Here is a 10,607-nt window from a genome sequence, read left to right as displayed (position 1 = left end):
TACAAGGTAAGTTTAAACTGCAGGGATGTGGTTTAAATCTGATTCAGAAGTTGTCACCTTGGATTACTCACTTCAAACAACTCTTCCCCACACCTAAATAGCAAGGTATATATTATCCTAACTTTTAGACATGAATAAGTTCACATTTAAGCAGTGCTCTTGGGATATTGAAGTCCTTTTATATGTCTTTCTTCAAATAGCAATTACATGATAATCAAAATGCTGTTGATGAACAGACTGAAATCAGAATTTGCAAGCAGCTTTTAATCACTTGACATTTGTACTGGCAAGATTTGAATCACTTTACTCTTAACTGTTTTTCTGACTAACAAAATGTGTAATAGTTTCCAAAATAGTAAGGATTGTAAAATCTCCTACTTAGAATTAGTGGAAAGAGAATGTATTTTGGTAAAAACAAAGAGATTATTTGGGAATTGAATAGAAAAATAATAAAAGCTCTAGATGGATTGGTAAATAATATTTCATTACAGGGGTATAAAAAGAGGCATCTGTTGTAAATTTTAACTACTCAAAGGAGCTGCAGCTTAGTTCTTTTGGCAAATGAGGATGTGTGCAAACATCAGTTTTAGCTGTGGTTTCGAAGGTAGAATATGAGGAGGACAATACTGATGAGAATGCAGAGTGTGAAAACTGTAGGAAGAACAATCTCTGTCACCATTTCCATGTGAGTAATCAGGGAATCTAAAATTTGAGAAACGAGGAATATGTAAGAGATTTAATCCCCTGGAGTACAGTAATACCTAACTTAGAGTTAACATAAAGATTTTTTTGAACATAAAAATGTTAACATTGGCATAAACAGCAAACAAAGCAAATAGAATTTCTTAAGTCTGCCAGAGCTGTGGCAAATCCATGATAGTTTTCCCTCTCTTTTTACTTCTGAAGACATGTCAGTGCTCAAAGGGCTGCAGAAATTGTCCTTGCTGTGAATTAGCTGCAGTGCATTAACAATATTTTACAGGTCCTCTCATATTTATTCCCCTCACCTGAAGGTGAAAGAAAATTGTCAAAGAGAAATCCTTAGGAAGCTTTGGCCTTTTTATGATTGTTCTGTATCTGTTTGAAAAATTAAAAGGGTTTTATTTTGTAGAACTTTATTCCACTGAGAAGCCTGGAAGAGTTCAGTAAATCCATTTCATTCACACTGAGCATGACTTGGAAGTGGAGGCTGAGCAGGAATTAACTTAGGCTGACTTCTTTAGAGGCTTGTAGTGCTTTTGGGGAGCAAATACCTTTTAGCAGCATTCAGAGAGCAATTTAACATCTGAACTTTACAGAATCTGCTTTTGTAGACAAACCAGAGGCATCCTTACCTGCAGCAAGGTGTTGGTGTGTGGCAGAGCAGGTGTCCATGGCCTTGCGGTGCCAGCTCTCCACCTGGGAAGGGTGACACTTCTGTGAGACTGAGCATCCTCCTCACTCCCACAGCTCCCTCCTTGGCCCTACAGTTAACTTGAAACCATTTCATTCTGGCAACACATGAGTTTCTGAAAGTATCTTTGTGGTTTTCATTTTGGGGTATTTCTCAGAGTTAATTGTTTAATAAAATTTCTAGTGGCACATAATACATTCCAGGTTATTTTCCAGTAGGGTAGGACATATGTGGAGCTTTCTGCCTAGGAATCTGACAGCACTGCTAAATAACTTCTGATGGAGAGTTTTTGACTTCATCACTAAGTCTACCTAGAATACTTTAGAAACAGTAATTGAGTCTGTTCCACTTTCAGTATCTAAATATCTCTCTATTAAACAGATCCCTGTTTTACAGAATCAAAGTGTCACTTCTGTACCATATTCATACAAGTTGTTTCCTGAAATTCAATGTGATATTTGCACATAAAGGGAAAAACATCAAAATTAGCAGCAGACATCACCTCTCTTGGATTGGGGAATCCATTTGCACTGATAATCTTTTTATAGTAGTCAACAGATGCCTTTGGGTGCCGTGGTTTGTTCTTGTTTTTGAAATCAATGTGGTAAAGCCCAAATTTTTCAGAGAAGCCTTTGTTCCATTCAAATTTATCCAGCAGTGACCAGGCAGTGTAACCTTTGACATTTACACCATCATTTAGAGCTGGAAACAGAACACAAATCACTAATAAAGGTGAGGTTTGTCCTTCAAATATGGTTCTGTAAATGTTTTGGTTTGGTTTATAGCAGGAAGACATGGGGAGCAGGACAGAAAAAGGAAGTACAAATTAATTCAGATGCTTTGAAATTGCTGTCTTTAGCTTAGAGGTACTAGAACTCTATGGGACTTGGTAATCTCTCTGAGAATGGAAACTGATGATTTATTGAAGTATTAAATCTCAGGTAGGTTATTGTAGTTATTAGTATTGATATGTTTGCTTAGGTTGACATTTTGGTGAAAATTTGAGTCTGGTTTGCTGTCCACTTTGACTTGTGAATAGTTATTTCTCTGTGATTGAAAGGACAAAGTAAAAAAATAAGCAGAAGGTGAAAATACTCCAAAGTCAAATCCTGTAAAGCTGTTTTTGAGTGACCTTTGAGTATCTCATTGATGTATCCCTTCAGGTACTGGATCCTCCACTCGTCACACAGCTGAGAGCACTGCATTGTTTCAGACACTCCATTCTCTGTCACATAAATCAGGGGGTTCCCATACTGGGTCTGCAAACAGAAATGTTTAAATTGCTTCACATAAAATAACTTCAGCAGAATATATGAATTAGCGAAGTGCATGAAAAGCAATTTTCTACATTTACTTACTTTAGTAAGAAAAATGTGTAGTAGGGATTTAAGTTAACTATGGGGCTTATTTTAAAATGACTGAATTCTGTAGTTTTCTGAGCTGAAATTAAGGGTTTTTTGACAAAGAAAATTCCCACTAGGACAAGACCAATAGCTGGAACTGTTGAAAATCTCAGTCTAAACCAGGCATTTTGTTGCTTCCTTTCTAATTAAAGATCTTCTCTACTCACCTTGATGAAGTTGAGCAACCTTCTGAAGCCCCAGGGCACAGAGTAGAGCCACTTAGGGCCTGGAGCTGGCCAGTTGGGGTCCACCAGTTCAGCCAGGTCAGGGTCAGTGTGGTAACTGGACACTTGGAGGAAGGGAAAGCTCTTCTGCAGAACATAACGAGTGGTAAAATGACCAATTCCCAGGAAATCCGAGGTGCCTTTAATATAGGTTTTCTCTTGAACTGAGAAAGTTGGTAATCTTGATGTCCCCAGGCCCTGCTGGGCACTCTTCCTACCTAGCAAAATAATTATAGGAGACAACTTTTGAGGAGCACAGAAATTGGTTTTCTTTATCTCACCAGCAATAAATAAGAATTGTAAAATCCTGGATGGTTTGGGTTGGAATTGACTTTTTAAATCATTACTTCACCCCCTGCCATGGGCAGGGACACCTTCCACTATCCCAGGGTGCTCCCAGCCCCATCCAGCCTGGCCTGGGACACCTCCAGGGGCAGCCCCAGCTTCTCTGGGCACCTGGCTGGGGCCAAGTATGGTTTTCCTGAATTTAGTGTTAATGTTGAGGACACCTGAGCTTAATTGGCTTTTTAAGATGAGATCATCTTTCATCCTTTCGGGTTGGAGAATAAAGCTGGGTACAAGACATGGAGAAACAGTGATTTCAGGTGTCCTGGTGTGTCCCCAAGGTGCTTTAGGAGCTGTGTCCAGCCTGGGGGCCTTTGCTTTGCTGTGTCTCCCCTGTGCCCTCACTTTTAGCTGTGGCCTGGAGTTACTCTCCTGTAATGTGCTGGAAGTGTGGATCTATTCATGTCAGCTACTGGGACTTACCTACGTAATTCTTCATAACCTCTGGGTAGTCCCCTCTGTAAATGGGGTTTGCAAACCATCCCAGGTGGAACTGGATGTACCTCTCAGCAGCATCTCTGTCTGTCTGGCTGTGTGGATCAACAGGTTCCCCCCAGGCACTCGTTAGGGAAATTCCAACCATCCCTTAAAACAAAGGGACAGTTCTGCAGTTCTTGAAGCCCTTAATAGGAACAGCAGCACAATCACAGAATGAATCCTCATTACCTCTCTGCTCCCTGCGCCAGGTGGTGTTGTAGGAGTGCCAAACCTTGGCATGGGTCTGTAAAAATAATGTTACAATAAAATAAATCCTGTGCACGTTTTCATCCCTTATGGCATGGGAAGCTGGTGAGCACTTTCTGCACTGAGGTCTGCCTGAAAATACCACAGAATTTCTTTTGTGTTTATTCCAGAAACTTTAATTTCATGTAAGACATCACAAAAGCCTTTATGCAAGATTCCTTCCCTAAATTCCAGGACATCCACATGGAGCTGACACACAGCCCTCAGGCCAGGGCTCTGTCCCATGGCTCTGCTCTTTGAATGTCTTTCCCTAATTTATTCAGGTAGATGAAAGTTCATTTTTACCAGACACTTCCTGAAGTCACTTGCAACATTCAGGTTCATTTCAACAGGCCAGGATGTTGGTTTCTAGACTAACCTGGATGTTTTCTTTTTCAACCACCTTGAAACAAACTAGAAGAGACATTTATAATATAAGGAAATTCAAATTGTTGCAAGTGTTAAATCAAGCACCAAACAGTGGTAGTGCCTTGGATTCTGCACTGGAGGTTTAAAGCCAGATGATAATCTCAGTGTCCTGCTTGGAAATTACAGGGCTGTGAAACTACATTTCAGTTATATTTCAGTTATATTTCAGTTTAAGGAGTGAAATTTGATAAAAATCCTGAATTGACACACAATTTCAGGCACAATTTCAGGAGGTTTTTACTTTAATGATGTGATGAGCAGCCTTGTAGGCACCGCAGCCGCCAAGCTTCAGTCCTGGCGCGTGCTCTCCTGTTTCATAGCCCTTCTCAGCCACTGCCTGCAAACACACAGAGGCACAGTCAGTCCTGCCCTGGGCTCCAGAGCCAGGGGATGTGCTCCAAACTCTGCATCCTGCTGGGCTGGCCCTCTGCACTCCCCTCTTCCCTTCCTTGGCTCCCATTCCCTGCTTGGTACCCAGCTGTGGCATTGGGAGCAGGGTTACAGGGGTGAGCTGAGGAATGGGGAAGGGTAAATAACAGCTGCCTTTCCCGTTCCTAATTTCTAATTTCAGTCTCTCCAGCTGAGGAGTTTTCAAAATTTTCCTGGAATTTCATGTATTAAAACCCTGCCCTCGTACAAAATCTGCCTGCTGAGATTTTTGGCCACGAAGATTAATGGTTTAAATGTTTCCCCTTCTCTCTCCATTTTTTTCCCCTACTCTCCTCTAGTGTCTCTTGCATAGAATTTTGGGAACAGAACAGTGCAGTGGGAGAGTTTGGAAGGAAAGCATTGATGACTTACCCAAGGATTGCTGAATGTAATCCAGTGTTTCACACGGTCACCAAACTTCTCAAAACACAGATTTGCATAATCGTTAAAATAATTCATCATGCTTATGTTCTGCCAGCCACCATACTTTTCTTGGAGAGCCTTTGGAAATAAGAATTTCAAGATTCAATAATTGTACTTGAAGGTCAGCTGCTGCTTAAAGAGACCTCTATTTCTATTTAATTCTGTTTGTATTTCTGGCTCAGAAAGAGATTTTTCAAAACTTCAATGCACATAAAATCCAAATGAAAAGGAAAAATTTACAAATTCTTAAAAGTATCCAGGCTTCTCTACCTTTTTCAAGTACTCTTAGTTCTTAACCTTAGGAAATTATTTCTATCAGAAGGCTTTATTTGAAGTTTTTCACTAATTTAAATATTGTCCGACCTGTGGCAGATCCCAGTGGTAGAGGCTCACAATAGGGGTGATGTTGTTTTCCAGAAGACTGTTAATTGTGTCATTGTAGAACTGTATTCCCTTCTCATTCAGTTGTTCAGCTGATGGAAAGCACAGACAAGGAATTACCTGCAGTGGTTCCCAAATAACTGGAAGAACAGAAATCTAAAAGTATTAACCAAGGAATTTTACATTACAGTGTTGGGAATTCTGTAATGGTAAAATGCAGACAAACAGAAATCTGTAACAGGAATGTTGAACAACTGTGGGTTACTCAGGAGTAAAATTCCTTACAGATAATATTGGGAAGAATGTGGTGAAATCGTGCTTACCTTTGATGCCTGTGGGCATAATCCTTGGCCATGAGATGGACAAGAGGTAGTGATTCACCTTCAGCTCCTTCAGCAACTGAATGTCATCCTGTGAGAAGAAAATCCAATTAACACATCCTGAGGCCAAGCAGAATAACTTCAGTTCCTCATCTGTCTTAACTAATTCTGAATGCAGAAAATCTATGGAAGATTTGCACAAAAGAGGATTCAGTCTGTTTTTTTCTGATCTTTGAGGTGATGGCTTGTTCTACTTTCCTCTTCAACCACTTTTTTTTGACAGGCCAAAGAAGTCCTGTAATGTTTTGTGCAACTGTGGAGACTGAATGTTTGCACTACGGAAAAATGAGCTGAGGTCTTGCAATACTATTATATTTATATCAGAATTTGTATTAGAAAATAATAGAGGCCTGTAAATCTTGACTTCAAACATTTCAGCTCAGGCTCAAAAACGTAATTACTTGAACTTTCCTTCACTGTCTTATACTGGAATGAGAAAACCCCCTAAATCCCATATGAATGAATGTTTGTTCTTTTGCTAAGAAAATATACATCTTCAGTGTTCAATGAAAGTAGAAATTGGTGGTATCTGTGCCAATGCAAAGAGAATTCTGATGATGAAAGCAAAGAGTGCTCTGATATAAAGAGGACCAGGTAAGTGGACAAATACAAGCATGTTTTAGAAATTATTTCTAAATCCAAATCCAAATAATCTCTGTGTCAATCTCCTGGTGCCACACCCCAGTAGGCTCAGAGCCCCAGCTTCTCCGAGATACTTTTTAAGCTATTCTTTCAAACTTCTGCTGCTTGAGAGCTCAAATGAAACCTCTCGTGCATTTTCCCATTTTAGGAGAGTACGTCATAATTAGTTTCTTTTCTCTTGGTTCTTGCTGAGACCTCTGGTGCTCCCTTGAACTTCATCTATGTAGAGAACCCTCAGTGGAATATAACTTCTATTAAATTGGTTGCAATTCCAATTATGTAACCCTGGCTTCTCACAGTCATTTGGATTCCCCTTGCTGTGTATCTGTCTTTCTCCAGCACAGTAATTCCAAAATTGGTTTTGATGGTATTGGCCTTGGAAACATGTGAACAGAGCTGCATTGATTATTTGTTATCCTTTCAAAAAATGGGCAACATCCAGACTGAATTTTGAAGCCTCTGAAAAATATACGGAAAACTTCATAAATGCACACACATGTGATGGTGTTTGCAGGGGTCTGAGAATGAGGAAACATGAGGATCTGACTCCATGTTTCAGAAGGCTTGATTTATTATTTTATGTTATATATTATATGAAAACGACACTAAAAGAATAGAAGAAAGGATTTCATCAGAAGGCTAGCTAAGAATAGAAAAAGAATTAATAACAAAGGCTTGTGACTGACTGAGACAGTCCAAACAGCTGGACTGTGATTGGCCATTAATTAAAAACAACCACATGAGACCAATCCCAGATCCACTTGTTGCATTCCACAGCAGCAGATAACCATTGTTTACATTTTGTTCCTGAGGCCTCTTGGCTTCTCAGGAGAAAAAATCCTACGGAAAGGATTTTTCAGAAAATATCATGGCTACACACACACATACACAAAAAGTGAATTTTATTTAAAGCTCAAACATGTTTATTGTATTTCTAACTAAGCATTTGGACTTCCTTACAGCATCTAGAATATTTTTTGACACAAAAATCCTGAAAAGCTGACATGTATTTGGGAAACACTGTGGGATTATTGGTTTTATGAGATTATAAAGGAAGAAGATTTTACTGAACTGATTAAAAACATCAGCACTTGGATTCCTAAATTGAATACCTTTAGAGCAGCTGAAGGTGCAGGTGGTTCCCCCGAGCCATACCTTGACTCTGTAGTAGCCATCGCAGGCGGAATCTCCCGTCTCGTTCCTGAGCACCTTCCCCTTGCTGTGGGTGAAGGCATCCCAGATGCTCGGCCCTTTGCCATCCTTGTCCCAGGCCCCCTCGGTCTGGTAGGCAGAACTCCCCACACCCCACAAGAAACCTGGAGGTGAAAAGAGGGGAGTTATTGGAACAGCTTCCTGCTGGTTGGTCTCAGTGCTAAATGCTCATAGGAGAGAGGAACTGGAAGGGAAAGGAGGCACTGCTGGAGAGGCTGAGGTTTCCCGCATTTCAAAATGTGTCTGTGCCTAAATAGGTCTGAAAATGGGGAATAAATGAAGGTGTCCTGTTCTGATGCACTGAAGAAGAAATGGCATCCTTTCATTTATTAAACCTGTAAAATCTGTACTTTACAGTGATGAGGTAGGGCATTGATAGCGTAGAAATGTCTTACTGTAAAAAACAAATTAGGGTTCCACATCATTTCTCCCTGCTGGTTTTCATAGTACTTTTAGCAACTACAAGTTTAGATGTTATGTAAAATATACAGAAACATTCTGGATTTTTTTCCTATTGTTACACAAAAGACTATATCATAAATGACTTGAAAACTTGAGTATGAAAACCAGTCAGTGCCTGTATATTTCTAGCTTTGATTTTGCTTGGATGAAATTTGTTTAAATATGTGTCAAAGAAAGGATAAGGTTCATAAATTCATACTAAGAGTGGATTGGATAATACTGAGCAGCTTGAAACAAACCCAGCACAGTTATTGCACTGATTTCTTAAATAACCTGCATAACAAAGGGTATTTTAGTTTATTTCATTAGTTGTAGGTAATTTGTAAAAAGGGAGAGGAGTTCTCAGGTGTGACTTGTTACACTTGGATATGAGCTGTTATCTGTGAGCCTGTCCCTGTGTTTCCTGTTGGAGCGGATTTATGGAATGCAGGGTCATGTGGATCTCTGTATTCCCAAAGTGCTCTGCATCCTGCAGCCACCTCCATTTCTGTTCCTGCCATTTCCCTGGAAGGACCTGAAAACCTCTGGGTCACTTCCTTGGGCACAGGAGCAGGTCTAGAACATTCCAATCCAGCCGGGTGTGGGCGGTACCAGCTGGGAAGGTGCCGTAGTAGAAGGAGCCTGGGTTGTTCTTGGTCCACGGGAAGTCCTCGGCCACGCTCAGTGCCATCACTGCCACCAGCACAGCCCAGCACCTCGGGGTGTCCCTCCTCATCCTCACCAGCTGGCCCTGCCAGGGAAAACACCAGAGCTCTGTCAGGGCTTGCTGCTCCACAAATCTGGGGGGTCAAAAGGGAAAAGCTGATTCTTTTTCTGCTGGATGGGAACTAATTGAGGGCTGAAAGTTTGGGCTGAGTGGAAGGAGCAGTTAGACTTCTGCAGGGTGGGGAAAATGAGGGAAGATTGATCCCCTTAATCAAAATTATAATTATTAGAAGCCACATATTTCCCCTAATGTTACTTAGCTTTATTCTAAAGGTCTCTTTGTTGGTACCTATTTTGTTCTGAATTTCAAGCTGTCCCACAAATATAAGTAAGTAAAATTCTCTAACCATGACAAAAAGAAAGAATTATACTGGTAGCATCTTCCCACCTGTCATGGCAACAATCCCTCTGGAAGCTGAAAAGGAAAACTAATACTTGCAATTATTGCCATTTTAATTAATTGCAGCTTTTATCATGATGCTGTCCTTTTTATCCAATCCCAGCATCAATTTTAAACTGTGACATCAAGTTAAATTATTAGACACATTTTAGCTGAGTTAAATAAAGTTTCAGAAGGGCTTTTAGAAAAGCAGTTTTCCCCAAATTGATACAGCCCCCAAAGGATGTTTTACATTCCTGAGCATCTGCTGGTAAATCTGAAGGTGGGGTTGGGCCATGAGGAAAAGCAGAACAAATATTTAAAATAATCATGTTTTGCATTGGAGTACCTGAGCTGCTTTGCAGGTTGGCTCCTGACAAAAATGAACCCCCAAATGTGGCAAAAAACAACAGGCAAAGGACTGACCCCCTTTTCAGAAATGTAATAAATGTACAGCCTCAGAGACCTCCCGTTCCTCTGTTTATTAATGATCATCTCCTAATTAACACAGGAACTACACAGCTGGCTTGGGAAAATGGAACCACTTCAGCACTAAAGGCTTTAGTCCTGGATTAAAAATATCTCCACCTCGGCATTCCAAATGGGAGCATTTAGATTACAGGGTTAAAAAAGCTTGTAGCAGCCTATAAGCATTTAAAATCAGGTCTAGATCTCTAGAATTACTTTTATTTTGAATATAAAAGGTTGCAAATACATGTGATTTTAACTTAGACATTGCCAGCAGCTCTGTGGTTTAGTCAGTAAATTTAAATTTAGCAGTGCCCTTCATCCTCTCATTAGCACTGACCAACAGTCCCAGGAAAAGGAGCCAGGAGAGCAGGAAATGTGCAGGGGTCTGTGATGTTTCTGCAGCTCAGGCACTGCCCCAAGGCAGCAGGGCCGTGGGGATTTACAGAGTGCTGCTAGCAGCTAGGAACTCGTTTGGAGTTAGGCATAACAACCAAATCAATATATTTTTCACTTTTGGCTTGATTATTCTTAGTAGTACAATTAGAAATAATTTAAGTACCTCAAGAACAATTAAACACTTCAGGATTTTACAGCACTCTGTATTGA

At 40.3% G+C, this 10,607-nt stretch overlaps 1 protein-coding gene across 1 annotated transcript; it reads right to left on the bottom strand.

The window, feature by feature from the left end:
• Positions 1-586: 586 nt before the first annotated feature.
• Positions 587-9,161, bottom strand: LCTL (lactase like). Its single transcript, XM_059482398.1, has 13 exons — positions 9,038-9,161; positions 7,928-8,088; positions 6,074-6,161; positions 5,733-5,842; positions 5,319-5,447; positions 4,759-4,854; positions 4,032-4,086; positions 3,789-3,950; positions 2,964-3,238; positions 2,526-2,652; positions 1,896-2,095; positions 1,335-1,398; positions 587-702 (listed from the first exon to the last, which is right to left on the bottom strand). Exons 1-13 carry the CDS (start codon positions 9,159-9,161, stop codon positions 587-589), a joined length of 1,707 nt encoding a protein of 568 aa, XP_059338381.1.
• Positions 9,162-10,607: the final 1,446 nt, after the last annotated feature.

This window comes from Ammospiza nelsoni, chromosome 14, assembly GCF_027579445.1.
Source record: "Ammospiza nelsoni isolate bAmmNel1 chromosome 14, bAmmNel1.pri, whole genome shotgun sequence".
NCBI lineage: Eukaryota > Metazoa > Chordata > Aves > Passeriformes > Passerellidae > Ammospiza > Ammospiza nelsoni.
This window is presented reverse-complemented; position numbering and strand designations above follow the sequence as displayed.

What these genes read in the sequence shown, in the direction of transcription:
- LCTL (XM_059482398.1), bottom strand. Translation starts at nt 9,161, where the DNA reads ATGAGGAGGGACACCCCGAGGTGCTGGGCTGTGCTGGTGGCAGTGATG. An exon ending in ACCACTGGGATCTGCCACAG is followed by an intron (nt 5,448 to 5,732) that starts GTCGGACAATAT and finishes TTATTTCCAAAG; the next exon opens with GCTCTCCAAGAAAAGTATGG. An exon ending in TTACATTCAGCAATCCTTGG is followed by an intron (nt 4,855 to 5,318) that starts GTAAGTCATCAA and finishes GTGTGTTTGCAG; the next exon opens with GCAGTGGCTGAGAAGGGCTA.